This window comes from Corvus cornix, chromosome 3 (assembly GCF_000738735.6).
Source record: "Corvus cornix cornix isolate S_Up_H32 chromosome 3, ASM73873v5, whole genome shotgun sequence".
NCBI lineage: Eukaryota > Metazoa > Chordata > Aves > Passeriformes > Corvidae > Corvus > Corvus cornix.
Window position 1 is genome coordinate 55613754 of NC_047056.1, and position 24000 is coordinate 55637753.

Below are 24000 nucleotides of genomic sequence, written 5' to 3' on the forward strand. Positions count from 1 at the left end.
GAGATGGATTGCTTCAGAGCATCAGCATCTTGGCTCTCCCTCACCCTTCATACCAATTTCCCACCTGCCTGCACCAAAATGCTATTCAGCTAGCTGTCTGTGGAACAGTGGCTGTAGGAAGATTCGTAATGTCATGACAGATTTTCTGTCACCAGAGCACAGCTTGACTGTTGCTGTGGAGAAAAGAAAAAAAAATAAGAAGTCATGAGTGCTGAGAATACCCGAGTGCAGCTTATGCTGTGATTTTCAGGTATTAGGATTTTGGAGCCTTCAAAATCTCCCCTGACATGGTTTGGGCTGGTTTTGGTTTTCTTATGACAGATTTGCAATTAGGTATTTACACAAAGATGCATTAACTCAGAAATCTGTTGAAAACCACATAAATGGAGAAGTACATGAAAAGTCACAATGGGTCTCAGATCAAAATATAAGCTGAAGTAAGGCATGTTGATAGATGGTGACATTTTAAAGGTGCCAAAGCTCCCTTGCAAACCCTCTGAACTTTATTCATTGTGGAATAATAAAAACGTTGATATTCAACATGCAAAAACAATAACAAAACACCCTTATTCAAATTAAGCACACTGACAGTGTCTATACCAGAAAACTAAACAGGGCCAGGGTCTAACATGGGCTGCAGCTAGCATGTACAGTAAATTGTTGGCAAGTATTAACTCCCTGGCAGAGATTTGGCCAGTGCCAAAGTGCAGTCTCAGTCAATGGCCTGTGGCAGGTGCAGAAACCCTGTTTTGGGTATGGGCTTTAGTGGACTGTAGCTATGTGGTGCCAGTCAACCTCCAGACACTCCCAGACCATTTTATCTGCAAGAATAAATGCAGCCTGTAGTTCCAAACCAAAAGAGAAAAAAATAGGCTACTAAAATCTGTCAGCAGCAGAATTTCCATCTCACATAGGTTTATTTTTTAACCATGTATAATTCCAAATTGGTTTAAAATGTCAGTTAAAACAGGAATAAATGTCTAGCGCTTTAAAGAGAAAAAATGAGAATATTTCATGGAAATGAGTCTGGACCCCTAGTAAGTAGCACTTATTAGATGGAGATCCTCTCACTGGAAAAGTGGGTCAGACATTCATTATGTGAGTCAGAAAGGCAAAGGAGATATGAGTCTTGTCTAGTCATCCTTAATAATTCCATAGCACATATATTTGTCTAGATGGCAGCTGTGGTTCTTCTGAAATACCTGGGTGAGGGCCTGATACTGGCAGATGCTGAGCACCCATTGTGGAGGAATGGGTAATTTCAGTTCTTGTTGACATCCATGCTGAAAGTGCTTCCCAGCTGAGGGCTTTTTCTAACAAAATTTGGAAACCAGCACCAACACAACAGATGTCTGTAATATACACAGACTGGCATGGAGGGTCTCAATCCTGTTTGTTTTCTGGAAGAATGTTAAGTGGGAGATTCCCCCATCTTACTTGACTGTGATGTGGATAAGCTTAAACTAGTTTAGTCCAGGCTAATTTCACAAAATATGGTGTCCATAAACATCCAAGTAGGAACTATGCTTTGAAATTTCCTAAAGCTCTCTTTAACTGGATTACTTTGCAACGCCTTATGAAAAGAAAAATGTGAGTTTAGTGTGAATGTTTCCAGGCATTTCTTCCCATTTTGAAACTACATCTAAATCTGTGGAATCTATCTACATTACCAAAGTAGTGACTGTATTCAAGCTCAATTCTTTACTGTTGCTCCTACTTTGATATCTGAAAACCAAGAATAATAAAGAAAAAGCCACAACAGAAACTGAGACTAGGCTCATTTATCAGAATTAATTGAGACCATTAGGCTTGCTTGCTAGTGATTTGGAGGGCTTTTATTCATCTAGCTACCCTTTCAAGGGTTACAATTTCCATTTCTTTGAATAATACAGAACTGTCACTTTTAATTGTCTCAAATATATGAAGGAATTGTTTGCAAAACAGCTGTATCCAGGAGTAAGGACACTGCAGATTGTCTAGTAATTAAATGTGTCCATCATACAAGATGGAATATGAATGGTAATATTATTCTGAAGGAAGGAATGAAGCTGACAGCCAGACTAGCGATCTGTTGGGTGACCTGAAAAGAGAAATACATCCTTGAGTTGAATGTTGCCTAAAGCAGAAGCCATCTCTAAAGTAATGGAAGAAAGCTAGAATAACTCCACTAGAAATCATTGGTAAGAAAACTTTGTCAAGTCTTGGGTTTCCTACCTGTACAGAAATTACATTCCACATATGAGAACAAAAATCTCAAAAACATATCCTAGAAAGGACTAAAAGTTTACAAAAGTTGTAATTACTCCTGTTGTGGCTATCATTATGTAAAAGTAATATAATCTCTCTAAGGTAAAATCCAGCAGAAAGTATATTCGCTTACAGATTTTCAGAAGATCAGAAATATTGTGAGTAAAAAGAGTATAGGAAAGTCAGATTGCTTTAAATAACTAGTTCTTTCCTCTCTTGCACAGTTACAAATTTTGCTCATGGCTAGTTTAAGTTTGAGGGAGATATTGTCCTTTATTTCAGAAGTTCAAGTACAGTGCACACTGGTAGTTTCCATCTGCCTTTGAGCTCCTGCTGAGCTGCAATATCTGGAGGTAGGTAGGTTAAATCAGTCACACAAGAGCAGAGGAAGAAAACAACACGTTCAGCAAGGCCGTCCATTAAAAGGGCCAGTCTTCTTTCACATAACATTTGACCTGCACTGACCTTGAGAACCAGTTCTCACCTTCACTCTGAAGTCATCCTGAAATGTAAATGTAATTGCATTTTTTTAAGTAGACCCCGAAAATATTCCTCAGTTGTATTCTCTTTTTAAAGATGTTGTTCGTGGCACTATTGGCCACACCTGCAGCACTGTGTCCAGTTCTGGGCTCTTCACTGCAAGAGCCCTGTATATACTAGTGTCCAGCAGAGGGCCTCTAAAATGATTGAGGAGCTGGAGCACCTGGTGTGAGGAAAGGCTGAGAGACCTGACATGGCTCCACCTAGAGAAGAGAAGGCTCGGAAGGACCTTAGCAATATGTATAAATACCTGAACTGAGTGAACAAAGACGGTGGAGCCAGGGTGTTTTCGGTGGTGCCCAGTGAGAGGACACCAGAGGCAAGGAAAACAAGCTGCAACACAGGAGGTTCCCTCTCAGCATCAGGAACCACTGAACTCGGTGCACTGAACTCAGTTTTAAGACTGAAACTCAGATCTTAAATGTTTGCAGAACATTTTTGGGGCTTTTGGGGACTATTTTAGGATAACGTCCCTTTTATCAAGGGTTTTCCAGGAGGTTAGTTTTTCCATTGACAATGTACTTCTGAATATTTTCTAAAAGACAAAAGAATCAATATAAAAATTACTTCAAAGATCACATTGCAAATATCAATCTATGATGTAAGATGTATTAACATGTGGATTTTTAATTCCACAAGGCTTTGCTTTCATATTTTTTCATGGGGTCCAAAAGGAAAATGTAGTTTGGACAAATTTGCCAATTTGTCTGCCAAACATATTCTAATTTCAACTTTGATGGAAAATACAGCAGGAAAATATAGCTTGTGGCTTTAGAAAGACACTGTTAATCTGACTGTCCTTTATGAAGAGAAAAGGTTACCAGATTTTAGATCTATTCCATTTTAAAACATTAAATACACAGGAAAGGGAAGAGAGTGAAACACTGCAGACTTGCTAAAACGTTTTAAGTACTTGCTTTACCGAGCACATCCCTCTATGACTTACTTTAATTTAGCACTCATATCTCAGTAAGGATGATCTACCTTCGAGGGGCTATGTGGGATGCAATTTAATAGCCTTATATAATGATCTTACATAAACTCCAAAATCTTGGCCAAGACTTCCCATTAACAAAGAGATGATTATACTCTTAAGCAGTAGATAATTTGGGTTCAATTCTGCTTCTACTCAAGCTGAGGAATAGCTTAATACTTAATACTATCAGGACAGAGCTAAACGTCTTAACTGACTAGACCTTGATAGCCTGAGGTGTTCCAGATGTCTTAAACTGTGATTTCCACCAATCTCCTTTTTCTTTTATGGTTTGTAGTTGAATCTGTATTGACTTTTGACCAATTAGGCTGAATGCTGCACAATATTAAGAAAACACAGCAACAGAAAACCAGTAAGAAATTGAACCCACTCTCCCCCACATTCAAAGATACAATCACAAATGAACTGAGAAGTTTCTTATTTCTCATGGGAAAGTTCACAACTCTCAACATAGATGATCTGGCCTTATCATAAGCCTTTGAACAAAAGATCTCACAGAACTTAGTCCAGGTTTTCACAAGGAAGAAAAATAGGACCCTATTCATTTGTAGTATTTTAAAGTGTATTTCCTTCTGAAATCTTAAATATCTCACAGGGCTGAAAGCTATCCCTTCACACAGAAGAGTTGAAATAGCACTGCAAGAGCAGCACTAAAGAACAAACACAGGAGAATGGGCAGTGATTCTTTCAGTGACCCTGGATTGCTGCTACATCACTGATGTCAGAAGTAAGACAGTGAATGGGCCAAGATACCCATCTGTAGGCACGAGGGGTTTTGACTACATCTCTACTCCTGTGTCCACACACTCCACAGCCATACCATCAATGCTACCCTTCTAGAAATCTCAAGACTGTTTTAGGGAAGCAAGGATATTTCAAATACAAAAGAAAAATGCAGGTTTTGCTGTGCTTTGGGATTTTACTGCTGTAAGGCATTGTTCTTCACACTTCTCTGCATAGCTCTTAGTATAAACATGATTCTGGGTGAAAAATGGAGATGTTTGCAGGACTCTGACAGATGAGGCTCTAGTAAATACTCCGTGTATCATGAAGTTAAGAGTTATAGCTGCTGGATTTCCTGATGAGCTGTTTTCTTAACAGAAAATCTCTTTTCTTGTTATCAGAAAGCCTACTGGAAATCTGCTATGACAGAATGTAATTTTTCTAAAGAGCTTCTTAAATTTAAGCATAATATTTCATTTAGATTTGTTCTTTTATTACATTAACTAGAATTACTCACAGAAGAGTAGTTAGAATTATGGTAACTAACAATTAATAAAACCAAGACAACTGATTATTTAATTTTAAATTGTAACAATAATTATTTTTAAAACAATCAAAAGCAATTATGAAATGTCATTAAACTTTTCCACAAACACTATTTTGTTAGAAATCCAATTCAGAAGTAAACTAATTTTAACTGTCAAATCTGTGCAAAACACAAACTCAATTCCAGTCAGCTGCATTCTCCATAAAACCCTGGTGGAATGGCCTGTGAAACAGCTTCTGCATCCATCCTGGTTAGCAAAAATCAGACCTGAAAATTTACACCTTATGCTCCTGCTTGGCCCACAGGATTTATGGTGTGCAGAAATGTGTGCATGGGAGCCAGAAGTTTGCCTGCATTTAATATTACCGGATCCTGAGTAGAGGATCCTAAGCTTTTTTGTTGAAAGCACATTCACAGCACATAGAAGTGTCCAACCATCTGTTACAGACTGTTTCTCAGCTGTATGCTCTTCAAACAGATTAAAAAAGGGGACAAATATGAACGACAACACTACACACACTACAACAAAACAAACTGAATCAAGGGGGAAAATAAAACCAAGAAAAATTGGAAAGAAAAAAATTGTATGTTTCCTAGTCATTGGAAGAGACAAAGCATTGGAAGAGAAAATCCACTTATTTCACTTTATCTTACTTTTTGTGACCTATGAGAAAAAAAAACCAGGCCGGTTTTTACTGCAGCTTTTATAGTTACAAGCAAAAACAATGAGACCACACTGTAAGCTGAACAAAGAGCTGGGAGGTTTGTGACTCTGCATTCTATCCCTCACCTGATGCTTTGAAATATCGGAAGAGTTTTTGCTACAAAATCTCCAGGATGGTTAACTTGCAAATAGTTGCATTCTTAAAAAAAAAAGTTTGGAGTTTTTAGTTACATGAGGTAAGACTCACAGAATCAGATGTCAATTTTATAAATTCAATTTGCAAACATATTTTTTTTTCTACTCTAAAACAACTGAGTCCAAGCTGGAGTCTATGCTTGTTTGTTTTTTTCTTTTAAAAACAATTTGGATTATACATGCTTCTTGCACTATCTTATCACCTAAGGCAAATATAACTCTGGCACTCAGAAAAGTTAGCACCACAGGTACCTGGACTTTTTGAAAGGAGTTTATAGTTTCAGTGGACACTGCCAAGTAGGCTGATTATAGCCTTATGGTAATTGTTGGCTTTCCCCCAACAGACTGCTTTCCTATGTCAGTCTGCTAAACACAATCTCATCATTTAGTTTTAAGCACAAGACAATTTTTTACTCAGAGTAGGATGTAGCTATTTTTCATTAAATTTCTAACTTGTTTTCAATATAAAATTTCACATCCTACATTTCTTTACTGAATTCAGTGAAGAGCTGTAAATCATTATCTTGTTCAAGAACTAGGATTGACACTAATGACAAAAAAAACTTCAAATTTTTTTGATCTGTTTCTTATTTGTAAAAAAATTGTTATGTTCTTCTGACTGAATTAAGACCAGATTCTGATCAGTTTAAGCAAATGATTCCATAGGCTTTTGACCACCATTCCCCTTCAAAGTCTCTCACAGACTACCAAGGCAGACATGGGAATAACAAGTTTACTACACATCACTTATGTTTGCCTTGCAGACCTCCACGCATCCATGCAAGCCTCCACTCTAGAATTCATTTATTACCACAGATTTGGCTGACATTTTGGAAATACTGTTATTATTAGAAGAGTTTTAGAGTTTTAGTCTGTCTTGCTATTCTTACAATGACATAAACTCAGAGGTCAGGTAAGAGATGGATTTCCTTTCTCTCTAATACAGCCAGGGGCCTGAAGGATATATTGCAAGTTTATCTGAGCCTATGAAAGTGTCTAGTACAAGGCATCACCTCTTCATAAAAATAATTATTGTAGGTCTAGTTCTTCTCAGAATAGCCATTCTGGATATTATTCACTTACTGTAACAAAGTGAATTCTTTTCCTAACTTTAATAGAAGCAAGTTTTTTGCCCTTTACTCAGCTTACAAAAAACAAGTTATCCTTGGATAATATTGTTCATGTAACATTTCATTCTCATTGATGCCTATTTTTGTGACATTAAAAGGGAGATAGAAGACAGTGATTTGAGATTAATCTAGCTGTATTATTCTTTATGAATGGATCACAATAATATTGCAGTTATTTTTCATTATTATTGATTTGCACAGTGTAGCAAAATCATCATTTGCCTCTGTGCATAAACAAACACAGTCTTGACTAGTATCCAATGACATCAAGGTTAAATATTCTAGCTGCCACGAAAAAATGAGGTGATAAATTGATTTTGAGTCATAAGTTAAATCAGGTTTCATAAAAGAAATTGATGAATCCCAGTAGAGTTGTCTTTTCCATTATAATACAGCATATGGGATATAGGGACCACATCTATCTCTGACATCTAACAGAGCATGCCTCGGCATTTAGGAGTGAGCTTCTGAATAGAACTGTGCAAACAATTGATTTTTCAGTCACTGACTGTTGAACCACAGTATTGAAGACAGTCTGATCAGATTGAACTACAATCAAAAATGAAAAAGATTCTATCATGCAGTTTTTTGCATCTGAATTAAAACCAGAAAAAATATATTTGTATTCATATAACACGTTTTAAGCCAGACACTTGTAATAAAAGCAAAGGTATCAGAGAGCATGGAGATCATTAGGAGCACACCCATTTTGAATGGAAGGGTGAAGGTATGTACCCAGCTGGCGAAAGATTGAGACAAAGAGGGGCACCAACACTAAGAGTTTTGAAAACCACCTTCCCCTCATTTCAGAAGAATGCACTAAACGTGTTCTTGTTTGCATGTGCAGTAATTTGTTTGTTTAAAGGCTTCTCCTCTTCCAAACAGAAAAGAAAAGATATTTCCTATCTGAATCTATTTGGTAAATTCAACTTGTGTTTTTCAAGAGTTTTGGGGAATGGTCATTTTACATCATCTACCACTGTAATTTTAAAATCAAAATTCAATCTTGATCTCTTGAGGTCTTCTGTGGGAAGAGAGATGTGGTGGGTTTTTTAAGAAAGTTAAAAATATTATGCCTCTTGATCTGATGATAATAAAAATTTCTAGGAGTAGGATAGGGAGAAGTGCAGTGCCAGTGAGATACATTCTTTCAATCAAAGGGTTGATCAGTGAAGGAAACCTTCAGAACATCTGTTATCCAGAAAATCTTATCTGAATATTGATTTTCATCTGAAAACAAAATTCTGCTTTTAGATTATGTATGAACAGTTGACTTAATGTGACCTTTGGCCTAGAATAAGGAAGATTTTTCTGTTACTGTTGTGGCTTGAGGGCTCATGGTCCTACTGTGTAACATAAACTGGTCCAGCCTAAAATGCAGTCACTGCCCAACAGAGACTACAAACTTCATCTACAAAGTAGAAACTGAGCACAGATCTCCTGAATGGCCAACCCAATAGCCTACCAAACTAGTTCACAGTGTCCCAGTTTGATTTCTGCTCCTTATCTGCATGTCAGCACAAAAAACACCACTAAGGCAAGAGGTTTTAATAGTCACATTCTCTTCAGTGCCAGACATAATTGCAAAATACTGTGATGATATACTGCATATGATGCACATAACAGAGAAAATACCTAAGTGAGTAATAGCTGGTATCAGCCATGCATGGGCAGAACATTAATCCTGGCACCAGTCACAATGCTTTCTTGACATAGTGATAACAGTAATTTCAATGATTCACCAGATTTAGGCTACTCGTCCATGAGAACCTGACTCTTGGGAAGCAATTAAATGCCATTTGTTCACAGAGAATGAAAGGTCAGGTCCAAGCTCTAAATTACCTTCAGTTTTTTAATGGCAGTAGAAGGTAAGTGCATCAGTAGGGATTCAACTTACAAAAAGGCTAAAACCATCAGCTGGAAACACCTGGAGGAAGAGTCAGTGAGATATTTGCTCAACTCTCTTGATGATTCTATCCAATTAGCTTGGCTTTATCTTCTCATGCAACAGGATGCTTCAATACTGATTTAGCTAAGTAATTACTCAAAAGAACAATTACTTAATTGCTGAACTTGAATATTAACAGCCATATAATAGCAGCTAAATAAATAAAGATTTGTTTTCTAAATCCCAGCAGTTCCCCCAAAAACACATCAGCTAGGAACCTGGACCAGCTTAATCTTATTTGTGGTCATTTTTTCAGTACGTATGTTTCTTCAAGTAGTCCCTGATCATTAATTTTTTACTTATAAAGTGTGTGAAGTTGCAAAATAGAAATGCATTCACTCCAAGCAGAAATTACTCGTAATAATACTGTTGCAGTAGTTCAAGAAACTTACTGGTTTTGTAGCAGTCAGGAACCCAAGATATATTTTAAAAGTGCATCAAGCTCAGGCCACTGAAGTATTTTTACTGTACTCTCCAGAGCAATAAAATCAGCATATAAGTGGGCAGAACAAATCTTCCATATAAACAGAAAACAAACTCATGCTTGTGTTTTCCATTTAAACTCACCTTTAGACATCCCAAACTCTCCCGTTTTAAGGCATTAGTAGTTTTGTTGTGCTTTTATCATGGCTAATTTGCATCTCCAAATTTCAAGGATATCTGCTGGGTGTATTCCAACTAATAAATAATAATAGCACCAAAGATGTTAGTTTGTATCAGATGTCTCTCTAGTACACCTCCCTTTCATTTAACTACTTTTTGATAAGGTGTATCAGCAATTTCCTCTTCTTAAAGCCTTAACTAAAATAATTTTGTTAATCTTTAGCCTGTTGCTTTTAGTCTGTTTAGTATTACACTATAAGCATAATCCTTCTGACACAATCTGATAGCTTCAATGATGGATTAATGTATCAAGGACATCAGCTCCAGGTATGCAGAACACCTTTGCTTCTGTGGACTGCTTGAATTCCACAGAGAAACGTGAACAGATAGGATGTTTCCAGCTGAAGACAGCAACATAGGAAAGAGCAGTGCAGTGTTGTCATTTCAAGTTAAAAGGAAGCAATCTGTTATTGTGATCAGTTACTTAAAGGCTGCTTTCAAGCTAGCTTTGCAGTCACAAATGCTTAAATATTTAATTATTTTTCTAAGAGATCATGAAGCAGTTCCTTGAGTGAAAACAGAACATGCCTGAATTGAATGTACTTCAGTATAAGAATGATAGTTTCATTCACAGGAAAAAACATATCAAAAGTAACATATTTGATGGAACTCTAGCCTTGATGGATGAAGATAAACAGAAGTTGAAATGTAGTGCTGGTTTTGTCACAGGAAACATAATGCAGAATTTAGGCCAAGATGCATTACAAATGTAGCACAGTTTTAAATGCAATACTCAAACGTGTTCCAACCCAGTATGACACTTCTTTGAAGAGTTCTCTATTTTGCAGCGCTGACTAACTTCAGCCATTAAAGTCCAGTTATGAATGGTGAGATGAAGGAATCAGGGCCAAGTGTGTACCTTGCATTGTCACTATGGTATAGATACCAGAAAACTGGTATACTATGTTCCAGGCCCACAATCTGAACTCTTTATTGAGGTTTTTAAGAAAATCAAAGTGCATACTGTCTATCAGTTATTCCTTTGATAAAAAAACATTGCAATGAAGTCAACATGGCCTTCTTGTTCCTATTCCTATTCCTCTTATTCACCACTCACTACTTCACTATTCATTGTTTCCCCTTCATCAACCCATGATGGTTTTCCCAAGTCTAGCAGAGATTTTGCATAAGCAAAATAAACAGTATTTGATCCCAGATAACAGATTAAATTAGTAGTGTATACTGACTGCTCTCAGATGAGTCACGTTCTACTTCCAGTAAGACTCTGCATCCAAACCTTGAATGTCTAGTGCTTGACAAGTAAATTATTTCAGTACAGCTTAGTTGTTGCTCATGTGATGAAGGAAGGAAAACAGGCAGCTTCATTCTCTTTTAGACAGACTCAAATGAACACCCTATTGCATTTGCAACCTACACAGGCTGTTTCCTCCTTCCATGGTGTTATTCTTCCATGGAACCAAAGGACACTCTGTTCTCTGCACCCAGCAGAGAAGACAAATGCTGCTCTACCTATGGACTGCAAAGGAGGGAAGGAGGGAGGGAGGGAGAGAGAGCTTTGTGCCTTCCCTGCTTCTCCCTCACTCCAACTTTGTGCTCTGTCCAGATGCAAGGTGACCCTAAGCAGTTACATGTGTGGACTTAAAGATTACAAGACAGAAAGAAAGTGGATGGTCCCTTTTTTTTTCTCCTCCTGTATATGGAACTCCTTTCTGTCTTTCCTGGGTGCTCCCTCTGTAGACTGATGAACAACAGGTCAGAGGAGACAGAAAGGCTTTTTACCTGCCAACCCCAGAGTTCAGGATGTGTTGTTTCTCCTGCAGCAGTTGATGACACCCTAACAACCTTAGCAGCACTGGAGCTGCATTCCTACGCTGTAACAGGGGAAGCAGGACCAAGGGCCTGAACTAAGGTCTTGGCAGGTAAGTGAAGGAGCAACCAGTATCAAAGAGCTTCATTTGCAAGTGTACGTCTTTGTAATGTTTAAGTCTTAATATGTGCTCTGCTTTACCTGGGAGCTTAAACTTCCAGTTTTTAGAAGAGTATTTGAGAATACCTATTAGCTCTGCCAAATGCTTTAAAAAATGTTGAAGAAACTCATAAATGCAGAGAACCTATAAAGAAAGATTATTTGTGCTAAAGATGTCTCAGAGCTGGGATTTCTTCTTAGAGCTGAGCAGAAGTTTTTCAGATTAGTGGGGGAGGGAGAAGCTTTATGCTACAAACATATGTTTTTTAGCAAGACTTAGGGTGACTGAGAGCATCATTGTATGGTGAATATTTAATATTCAAAATATGAGCTCGAGATTGGAAAGGGGATTTTTTGCTTGGTTGCTTGTTTTCTCTCAACTGTACACATTTCCTGATGAAAGGAAATTTCCATCTCCTTACTACATTCCACTTCTTAAGCTTAATTATCAGAACCAGGGTTTCCATATGAATATCTATGTCACTCAAAACATACTTTATTTCAGTAGTTACCAGGAATTGTGGGCTTGCTGGCAATACCATGTTCCAGAACATTCACAGAGAACACACACAGAGGAAGTCTTCACCACTACAGCAAATCTGATTTAAAAGATATTTGCAGAAAAATAAGTGATTCTAGTTAGCAGCTCAAAAAAGAAAAAAAAATTAAAAACATCCTTGCATAAAGGAAGTCTTTCTTTCCCATGCTTGTGATAATATGAGGGTAATGGATGCCTTTCTGCTCAGAGGCCAGTATGTTTTATTTTTTGGAATGGAAAACAAGTTTAGGTCAGAAGAGGAAATCATAAGGAGCTGCCACATGCTAAGTTCTGTATCTGAGCCATCTACTGACTGCCACTGTATCTCAGAGAGAGAAAAGGGAAGATTCATAAAGACGGAAAAACTATCCAGAACTGGTGGGGCATCAAAGCCCCATCAGTGTCCAGTTCAGAAATTCATATCCCCCCTACTCATACTGTTGCTAGCATTCTCAGTTAACTAAGTGAAATCACTCCAAAAGTCACCTCTAAGTATTTCCCCATATTTCAGTGGATAAACTGTGAGCTTCTAAAAAACTGTGTGGTAATAGCATGTGGTAATAGCAACTGTAAATTAATATTCATCAGAGTTCAGGGGAAAAGTAATTGTAAAAATTTTTCTCCAAAATTTTAGAGGCAAGAGTGAAAAACGATACCCTATATAGGTCTATATCTTTTAAAAGTTTGCGTTACTATAGTCATTGTTTTAAATTAACTTTCTCTAGACAAAATAAAGTGTTGTACTACATTGCAGCCTCACTGTTAGGAATGAAGAGAGAGGAGACAATGCAGGAAGGCCAACACATACGACCAAACTGGAGAGTATCCAAGTCATAGAAGAATGGTAAGTTGGTCAAACTGTTGTGTAGTAAGTATTTTGTCTTTAACTAATATCAAGAATTGTCTTGCGTTTAATTCTTTGGGAATGTCCTCTTAATTCTATATGAAAGGAAGCAAAGTCTGTCCTGACAATGAAATGACAGCAGAGACATTCATAAGTCAAGCTTATTTACAGTTTCTTATTTGTGGGGAAGAACCACTGGGAGGAATGGAAGGTTCATGGGTGGTTCCATATGTGAGTCTCTATAAGAAGCCTCTGCTACCTGTGAGAGCATTTTTTCCTGTCTATCCAGACAAGAAGAAAAACTAATTGTCACAAGTGTACTTCATGACCAGATTTTTAATATGGGCGCTTTCATAAAACAGCTTGAACTATGGTTTCACTGGAATTAACCAAAAAACATATACCTTGCAAACTGGGTTAAACACACTGAAAGTCTGAGCTTCTACTTCTGTCTAAAGCTTGGGCCCATCTTTATTGTGTGGGGAAAAATGGTAATCTATCAGGGGCCCTGAGTTCTCTAATCCCATAAAAAGGAAATTAAAACTTTAAAGGACATATATGATGCCAAAAACAACCCAAACAACTCATTTCCTTTATTGCTAATCATGGTCTTTTATGAGAAGACAATATGATAATTTTCTACAAAATACTATAGTGAAGAGAGCTTCCCAACAGACAATAAGGAAGCCCAGGTTGTTTGTCAGCCCCATCCACCTCAGCAGGTTCTTTGCACTCTCCTCAGCAGACAATGCAAAGTCCTGAGAGGACTGTTCACCTTAAAATCTGTGTTTAATCTTTTTTATTCAGTTTACCATTACTTTGCAAGATAGTTTAAACATTAAAAACTTTGTGATTTATCACAAATAGCTTCCCATGATCCAGTCTGCCTTGCATGCAGAGTAGGAGTTGATAAATTGACTTGAACAGAAATTAATGTAGACAAATGTCACTTATTGTGCATCACGGTTATACAGAAGCTGTTGACAACAGCTAGTAAAGCTCTTGTGTTAGATCAAGAAGGAGAGGGTGAGTGCTCAAAATTAAGTTTGAAACTATGTTTAACTGTTAAGTGACCTGGAGAATTACTTTCTTAAGCTATTCATTGGTACATTAGTGGATAAGGGAGGCAAGTAAGTCCGATCAGTTACCCAGTGCATCTACTGGTAAAAGCCACAAATATTTTCCTTCAGGAAATGGGAATAAGGACTTTTCCCCATTTCTTCTCTTTCCAGTTTTGCCAGCAAAATCCATCACATCTCATGCCAAAAGATCATCATTCAGGTCAATAGCATGAAACAGAAGGAAGCTTAGCAACCCTTAGGTGCAAGCACAGAGAAATATGCTAATTTAAAATCTCTCTGAATCACTACTTTGTTGGGCATCATTAGTATGCTTTTGGCTGCCAAGAGCCTTTTGTTTATCTTGTTCTTCCTAAACCAAATCATGTACTGTCACCATCAGAGGCAGGCAGGGACATCAGGTGTCATCTAAACTCCTCATGAAATAGAGTCTATTTCCAGTTTCTTGGAATCTCCTTTAACTGCAGAGGCAGGAATTTATTGCTGTTGTGGGGTTTTGTCTTTGAGCAACATGGCTAAGAACACTACCAGAAAACAGTAGAAAGTCAAGTGCATGTCTCGTAACATTAAACACGTTTAGTGGGCTATTGGGATAATGGATGCACAAGTGAAGAGCAAATGAAATTCCCCTGTCACTGCTGAAGCCTTGTTGCTTCCAGTTTTCACTTTAGACTAAAGTGCAGTTGAAAGGAGAATTTTTGGATGAATGTACGAAAACACTGTTACAAAAATAGTAGCATATTTGTAATGATATTTGCTTTTTGCAGCCAAAACCCTACTGCAGATGAAATTTTGTCTTGGGCTCAGAATTTTGACAAGATGATGAAAACACCAGCTGGGAGGAACCTTTTCAGAGAGTTTCTTAGAACGGAGTATAGTGAGGAGAACCTGCTTTTCTGGCTTGCATGTGAAGATCTGAAGAAGGAACAGAACAAGAAAGTTATTGAAGAAAAAGCAAGACTTATATATGAAGATTACATTTCTATACTATCACCAAAAGAGGTAAAGCTGTAAATGTTACATTTGCATTTTCTGTTATCCCAGAGCAGAGACGTTATATCCTGGACTGCGAGGTGAGGGTCCGAAAGTCTGTCATATAAAAGTCTTAGTGTGAACAATAAATCAGGAAAGGAAGGGACAGAAACAGTAGAGATGCAGGCACTGGGCCATTTAGCATTACCAGCTGCAACACATCCAAGTTTTCTATAAGGCTCAAAAACTCCAGTAAGAGAAGGCTGAGAAACAGGTTTGCTTCTTTAGTAATGCTACATGTCTGACAGAGAGAGGAAGTAAGTAATGCAAATGGATTTCTGGAGAAAAAGCACGAAAATTAAGGAATTTAAATCAGAATCATTATAGATTTATCTGCTGCTACAGCTGTCTGGGAGAAAATCCAAATTTCCGCTGGTTATTCCTATGTGAGAGTCCAAGAATGAAAATGACATATTTTATCTAATGAAACATATAATATCTAGGAAATTATGTAAGATTTTCTTCAACCCTTTAACTGAAATAGACAAATTTTGAAATTATCTTTGCCTGTAGTAAAGAAAAAGCAAAGCTACCAAACCGTGTTTTGTAATACAGAGAGATATATAAATATATAAGCACTATAGAAGAGTTTTTCTTAGGCCACATCATGTACCTTTATCTTCTTCGCCTTGTCTCTGTGCATTGCATTTGAATTCCTACTCAATGGCATAATTTATGCTCACTGTGGACCTTGATTCCTACATTTTACTTCTTCACTGCGTTCAGTAATAATTTGCAACTTAATCCATATGAATGAAGCCAAGTGATTTATAACTCCATTATCTTCACTTGTGCCATAGTGTCTACTTTTGCTTTGGGGTGAAATACAATTGCCAGTACAGCAAGCTAATAATAAATTTTTCTTCTAATACCATATTTTTACCAGATAGGTATGTGATGAATGCTCAATTGTCTTTTTAAGCTAAGACCAATGAGCATTTAAAATGCAGACACTAGCTAAGCGTTGTTTGACTTAGAGTTTAACAAAGCTACTCGCAAACTTGGTGCACTGGATGCATACAGATCTCATCAATCCAGTTGCTCCTGCCCATACTGGAAATCTTAGGAGGCAAACAAGAACTGTTTGCAATGCATTAGAACAGCATGGGAACTGAAAAATTCTTGTTCACCCAGGCATCCCATTCCAGATGTTACCTTTTGGCATAAGAGCTGAAATATTTAGCATGACTCATTCAGTGAAGAAGTTATTGAGGCAGAAGGTCTTAGTGTTCTAAACAGATACTTTGTATTCATCTGTTTAGTAAGAAAATACCTTTAGTAATCCCAACTAGTTTTGCCATCTGGCTTTAGTGAGTCACTGAAAAAATACAATGCAAATTAACAGTTCCATAATTAATTTTGTTTTTTGCATTCTCTAAGTGCAATTAACTTTTATTATGCTCAGTGGCTCAAAACCCCACTATCCTGCCAAATTTGAGGGTTTTTTTATCCCAGCTATTATGTTTGATATTGAAGAACCAATTAGATGCACAAACTGTTTTTGTTGATATAAATGTGTGTGCCTGTGTGTCAGGGGGAGAAATGCTTAAATCTTAGTGTGTCCTTTCTGTTCTGCAGAAATGCAATGGCCTGGGCTTGAAAGCTATTCAAACACATTATGAAGACACATGGTTGCAATACTGCCACTCAAAGCTACCATAGCACTGTAGTCCTGCCCACACTCACTGGCTGAGCACCCCAATGGTCTCTCATAGTTGTGTCTTGTATCTGATAACCAAGTGACAGCAAATATTGGAGGAGAATGAGCTTGTCTGCTCTGTCAGTAGCATACTCCAATATGCCAACAAACCAACAATGCCAGATCCTACAGCGGGTACTGAAGATAGAATGAAAATGTATATTTAATTCTCAATGCTGTACCACATCACACCAGTGTATTTCAGAGTGCTTCACCATATATGAAAGCACAGGCTCACACATCCTAAGATATTCTGCGTTTCCATCTTGGTTACCATCCTTCATGTGTCAAGGTATCTTACATGGAGCTTTCCAGGGCTGAAGTCAATCCTTCAGAAAGTATGAATATCTTCCTGTGGTTGCAGAGTAGTAGAGTCAGATTGCAACTTGGTATAAATCACAGTATCTTAACTGATCTCTGCTTGGCATTTCTCTACTCAGGAGTTTAGCCCTTTTCCTCTTAGCTGAGTAAATCCTTGCTGGCCCCAGTGGGCTTTGCTGCTACTGCCATTTCATTTAATCCAGAATGCATTAATTTACTAGGTTTTAGAGCATTTTATGGATAAACTGTACATTCACTCAAATTTCTAAAGGATATTCTAAAATCATCTGTGCATTCATCCCAAGCATAATATGTCCTTTTCTGCCTAGGCACAGGAGTTCATCACAAATGGTAAGTAAATGAGAAGCTAAAACTGAAACTTGCTATCAACTTCAATATGGATATATGATCTCCTGAAAGTATAAATTACCAGATGTTAAAGAATCCTGAAAAGAAGAACAAATCTGAAATAATTAATATTAATGGGGAGATTAACACTATAAAAATGATAAAAATGCCTGGGTAATTTATAAAGAACAAGCGTAGTGCCTGAAAAAAAAACCAGAAAAAAAAATCTCTAGGGCAGCCAGATAAGAATGGTGAATAGAAATCTTCCAAAGGTTTAACCACAAATGCTCAGAAAAAAACCCTGCAGCTCTCTGAATGAGGGTAATTCAACATTCATTTCAGAAAAGTAATTTTAAATACATATAAATTTTTAAGGTAAAATAATATATTTTCAAAAACTGCAGCTGCATTTCACTGTACAGATCTTAGGATGGATGCAAAGACCAAATCAAAATTGAAATAGAGTTGATGGTCTCAGTGCATTACACAGCAATTGTGTGATGATTCTGAAAGAAGCACAGAGCATTACTTGAATAACTGATAAACTCAGCATGTTCAGTGGAGCCCTGAGAATTAAAGATACATATTACAGCTTTTCCACTGTTACTGTTTTATTATTCTGTGCTCATCTTCTTCAGGTTAGTCTTGATTCCCGGGTGAGAGAAGTGATCAACAGAAACTTACTGGATCCCAGCCCTCACATGTATGAAGATGCCCAGCTCCAGATATACACCTTGATGCACAGAGACTCTTTTCCAAGGTTTTTGAACTCTCAGATTTATAAGTCTCTTGTTGAAAGTATTACAGGCTCTACTTCTGAAACTTAGTTTTAATTTTCAAACAAAATAACTTGATTTTTTTGGGGGGGGTGGGTGGGATGGAAGAAAAGTAGTTTAATAACATCTGCAGCTGGGTTCCTGGAGAACTACAGTTTAGCACTACTCAGGCTACTGTGAAGAAAACAAATACATATTATGGTCTCTGTCTACATTTTTACCAAGGTCCTTCTTGCTCAAGATGGCGTGGGAGGGGAACAATGGATTTGCCAAAATACATTTGTTTCACACTCCTTTCACCCTACTGCAGTCAAGATTGCAATGATGTATTTGTAGTTTTATGAACAGTCTCCTTGTGTATCCTCACACTGCATGTGCAAGGTAAAACTGCTTCACTTACCACTTAGTTGTTGCAATATTTAATCCAATAACATAAATTATATCTGTATTTAAAAACTTTTTTTTGTGCAATACAATCCTATGGTACATAGAAACAATTGCAGCAAACCAGAAAGAGGCTTGCATTTTTTAATATCACTAACTAAAAAGCCAATTTTTAAGGTGTAGCATTACTCTACATGCTCTACTGAGTACAATACACTGACTTTTTGAAGCCAATATTTCTGTACAGAGAAAAAGAGCTATTTATCACTGTTTATTTAAAATAAATCAAGCGGAGGATTCCTCTGGGTGTTCACTGCCAAAACTGTGGCATTTTCATTACAGAGTTTGCAATGTCAAAGAAAAAGAAAAATAAAAGAAGAAAAAAAAAGCACAAATCACTTAAGGGATCCATTTCTGGGTGACACAATCTATGCGCTGATATTGTTTAATTGTTAAAAGAACAAAGATTTTCAATGTACATTTCAGATGTCAGATACTGTAATTGATTTATTAAAGACTGGCTATCCAGTTCTAACACTGTTGTATAATGTTATGTACTTCAGAAAAAAAAAAAAAAGAAACAAGAAACAACACAAAAAGCTTGATAATTTAGTTTTTTGAATAAAGAAATTTAATAAAAGATTGCCTACATGTAGCATTTTAGAGCATTTTAGAACATTTTGATGAATTGCATCTGTTCTGTAAGATATTTTTTTTTTGAAAGTTAAATCCGGTAAAAAATGTTTTTAAATGAAGTAATGTTTTACGAGGTGGCGGGTTAAAGAAGACTTATCTTAGCTTCTAGCCTCATTTATTTTGAATAACTCCTTGAAAACAAGGGGTTTGGAGAGTAATATTAAACCAAACTTCAAGGGCTTCTAAACCCACAGATCTTACCCAAGCAAAATGCCTACAGAAACACAATGGGTATCTTTCCTGGGTAAAGATTCCTGTACTGAGCCCTTAATGAGAGCTAAGGCAGCACAGTACTCCCATCACTAGGCTGCCATGGTGTTTTTAATAGGTGTTTGCTTGGCCTTTTTATCAAAAATTGTCCAGTTTCAGGACACATTTTGATGTTTAAAGAGACAGTGACTTGGAACTTAAAAAAACCCCATCTTTCATACCTATCATATACAAGCAAAATGAGTGTTAGCATCCCTCATAAACTGCTAAGATATACCAAGAAATCGCTCTGAATACTTGTTAAATATATATATATATGTGTGTGTGTGTGTATATATATATATATATTTAATACTGACAACCATACTAAGACTTAAGAGGCAAGGTTCTTCTCACTTACATAGGACTGAACATGGCATAAGCCCATCGCTTTCGATTGGACTGGAAGGTCTGGCAGTTGTGTCCTTGAGTGGAATCTGGCCCAAACACAGTTGGCTCCAACCACTCAGTTACTTCCTGCGGGCAGCGTCCGGTGCCGGCTTTGGTGGGAGCTGCTGCTGCCGAGGCAGGTCTGCGGGGACACAGTAACTGGGAGGATGCAGGTCTTAGTTTATCTTCTGGGACTTATTTTTTTCCCTTTGTTTTACTACCTCTCATTTTCTTAATTTATTGAACATGCTTCAGATAGCAGATTTGGGGAATTTTTTTAGTCATTCTTTTTACTTGAAACCTGTGTGCTTTTTTTGGATATATATATGAACAATTTAACAAACTGTTTCTTAAACTCATTTGGTTTTGTAATTTATATAGAATTCAGGAGATGATTAAAAGGGCTATTCTCTATTCCCTATGCAAATATTTTAACTGTTGTAGTGTTTGACAAAATGGGATCTAAAACAAAAATCTGCAAAGTGGAAAAAACAAATCTGTTTACAGTGGCATTGCTGACTATCCTACCATATTCAGCACTTTTAAATATTGTTATTTATGAAAATGTAGTTTAAAATGCAAGACAAAATATTTATAAATGTTTCTTTTAATAAATACCTGTTTTGTCTGAAAGTGCTACCGTGTTATGACAACTTTATTCATGTTGGTTAGCTACTTACCATTATGAATAAAATATTCAATTATTATACTGATAGAATATGAGCTATGATGTTTACAAATCCTGAGGGGGGAAAATTCAGTGAGAAAGGACTGCCTCCTTCTACTGTGAAATTCTGTTAGAAAAAAAATTCCTCACTTTTTTCTTAATTGGAATTTAACTATGGTCCTATATATGTCTAGTATCATTTGACTAGTTATATTTACTTGGTACTAAACATATACAGCATCATATATGTATATATTTACATAGTGTAATTTCAAGTTGTTGGTGTTTGAGGCACAACACATTTAGTGCACACATCTAAGCAATGTGTAAGAGACAAAACTGCATGCATAAGTCTTGACAAATGTAGACTTGAATATTCTTAATGTTACTATTTGATGGTGACCTGCTAATCATAAGCTATCTTTATAAGATATTTCACACAGGTAGAAGTTCTTGTCAACACAGACAAGTCATCCTTTCATGACAGTTATAAAGCTAGATGTGCAGGCCCTAAAATATTACCTTAATTTCTAGCATAAGATTCCAAAATCTGTATTTGGAAACTGTGACATCATTTTGAAAAATATTACACCAATCTTCAGTGTAATACAGCAATGAAATCACGTTCAAAATTTATTGTCTAAAATCCTCTATTGGGAAGGATTTAAAAATTAAACATAGGATGTAAAGTTTCTTTCTTGGAGCAAATGCTCATATTAAAATGTTTAATATACATTTTGTTTATCGGTTTGGGTTTCCCAAATTTTTTTATGACAAAAAATGGATGTGGTCCAAATGGACAATAAGTCATGGTGTAACATGATCTCATTGCCTATCATACAGTTCTTTGAACACAAATTGTAAAACAGTCAAGCTATTAAACTGATTTATTGTGCATGCAGTGTACAATACACTTTGAAAAACTGCCTAAATACACTTATTCTATAGCTTGGAATAAAATAAGTATGTATGTAACTTGTATTTCAGTTTTTCATGAGAATGTATATAGCAAGTGCACTACAGAAAGTGAGTTATGTTTTTGTCACTTTTGCCAAGTGTTTAAAATTTCTGTCAAATAGACCCTAATGCCAAAGAGCCAAAAATAAGCAGAGCACTTCTGTACCCTCCTGTCCTTCAGGCTGCAAAGAAGCTGAATCTATATTGTGTTACACGTGTTCAACTTAGCTGTTTACAGTTGGCTTTCACATAACTGAGCTTAAAGTAGCTTGGGATACCCAGGATGAAGCAAAACATACAGACAGTATTATGAGCATTCAAATTAGCCTGAAGGCACATGTGGTATGAAGGGCACTAGAGGTTTGATGGAGAAAAGACATTTGAAAAAGAAAAGAAAAGGAAGATGGCTGCAGGTTAAACAGCCACAGCATGGTACTATGGAATGTGGCCATAGTGTGTCCAGGTCCACAGCCAGTCCATAACTCACTTGAGTACCTGTAGAGTCCACAGTCCATTTGCAGGACGACAGAAAGTGGACACAAACCAGACTTCAGCTAGCAATAGCTATTTTTTAAATTAAAAGCATGCTGAAGTGCTGCTAGGCTGTGGTCTAAACCAAGCAAATAAAGGAGACCTACACTCTACCTTCAACAGCCAGGCTTTAAGATGTCACCTCATGCAGAACTTGATTCCCTAGGCAGCAAATTCAATTACAAGGAACATTTGTCTGTGGAGCCAGTACCTAAAATCAGGTGGGGGGCTTTTTCAGTAAGAGCAGCTTGCTGGACTGACCATGCTGTGAGCCCACTCAGGAACCCACAACTTCATATGCAGGAAGTGGTTGCAAAAGCCATTTAGCAGAAGTATTCCACACCACCAATTCAAAAGCAATCAAAGCTGATACAAGAAAGTCTCTAACTTCAGCTACTCTCTACATCACAAGGAGTAAAGCCTCTATTTCCACAGTGTCTGTGAGCCTTCTCCTGGCATTGTTGACCCATCCAACAGAGCTTGAGTCCTTATCAAATCCAACAAAGCAAAAAATTAAGGTTACACATAGACAGACAGCTGCAATGTCTTCTCCAAGTTGATTTGAACCATGTCTAACTACCAGCTTCCAAATAGGGTTTTTCTCAGCCTATAATGCTGGTTTTTTTAGGAGACACAAGAGTAGCACTGTAGCACATCCTGAGACTTGGAAACAGCACCAAAAGTCCGGTCCTGTTCACCAATTCCCTGAATACATGTACAGTGACAAAGCATCAGCCCTGTTCGAACATGTCCTGAATACTTCTGCCAGCAGTACAAGTGATGATGGTGGGATGAAAGAACAAAGCTGGACAAGAATTTGACAGAAATAGGGTCTGCATATTACTTTAACATTATACCAAAAGCCAGGTTTGCCCCTTCCTTTATCCATGAACTCACTCTGTAGAAACCCACCCTTTTCATTTAAAACAGGAGTATGATTCTGGTGATTCAAGTGCTGACCATCAGTCTCAGACTACTTTCTTTCTTTTCTTTTTTTCAAAAAAGCTTTATCTTAAATTACTCCTTACTCTAAATTTCCTGAGTTTTCCATAGGTCTCTTCACAAGCTGGGCTCACACAGCAGTTAGACTCTCATTCACTGTTACAGAACATCAAAATATTATGTCCGTTAAAGCATTCATTTGGTAATTTTTCCTTTATGCTTCTGGAAGAAGACTTCAAGGAGCTTCATGGGCAGACAATAGTGGGTGCAAGGGATGCTTTTGGTGGGTGAGATTTCATAAGTGATGGCCTGGGGTTTTTATCAGTGTCAGACAATTCACACAGACTGTACATTCTCCACAAAGGTCTTCAAGTGTGATTTTTACTTATAAATTATTGCTACACTGTATTTTGCCAATACACCTTATCCAAAATTATGCATTTAAAATCATAGGGAAACATTTTTATCTAGCCATTAATTTTAATGTTTAATATTTTGAATAGCAAATTCTCACTCTGGCCTCTGGATTTCCATCACGGAACAAAAAACTTCCAAGTTTTCTTTTTTGACTACCAAAACTACTTAGGTTTTCAAGAATTACTCTTGCTTTTGATATTACATTAGTGAAAATAAGAATTTACTAATGTTTCATAAGGAAGTTACTGTTATTCCAACAGTATGATTTAGTTGTAAGATATGATTGCCTAGTTCCAGTAATACATGAACAAGGACAGAAGAAAGGCAAGGACACAACACTGACTCCTCCAACGATTGTAATATAAAATGCTGCCTAATAAAATTTTATGGATAGTTGCACATTTTTATAATAAAGTATATTCTTCAAACTGTTTTGAGTTTAGCCAAGAATCTCATTAATGGTGTTATCTAAAACAAGGTTAATACGCAGTCATGGTCTGCATACCAGGAGGGATTTACCCAGATCATCCTACAACACACATCACACCACTG

General features: G+C 37.0%; 1 protein-coding gene across 6 annotated transcripts in view; it reads left to right on the forward strand.

Annotated features, from left to right (window-relative positions):
- Window positions 1-23880, forward strand: part of RGS17 (regulator of G protein signaling 17) — a 76174-nt gene extending 52294 nt beyond the window's left edge. For 3 of the 6 annotated variants that reach the window (XM_039569254.1, XM_039569255.1, XM_010400564.4), the window contains exons 3-6: window positions 12871-12960; window positions 14807-15041; window positions 18078-18199; window positions 18441-23880. In XM_039569254.1, the coding sequence (XP_039425188.1) occupies window positions 12871-12960; window positions 14807-15041; window positions 18078-18199; window positions 18441-18540 (547 nt within the window). In that variant the 3' untranslated portion in view covers window positions 18541-23880. Of the gene's footprint in view, window positions 1-12870; window positions 12961-14806; window positions 15042-18077 lie in introns of all 6 variants that reach the window. The other 3 variants (XM_039569256.1, XM_010400573.4, XM_019290531.3) reach the window with 3 other exon arrangements.
- The last annotated feature ends 120 nt before the right edge of the window (window positions 23881-24000 follow it).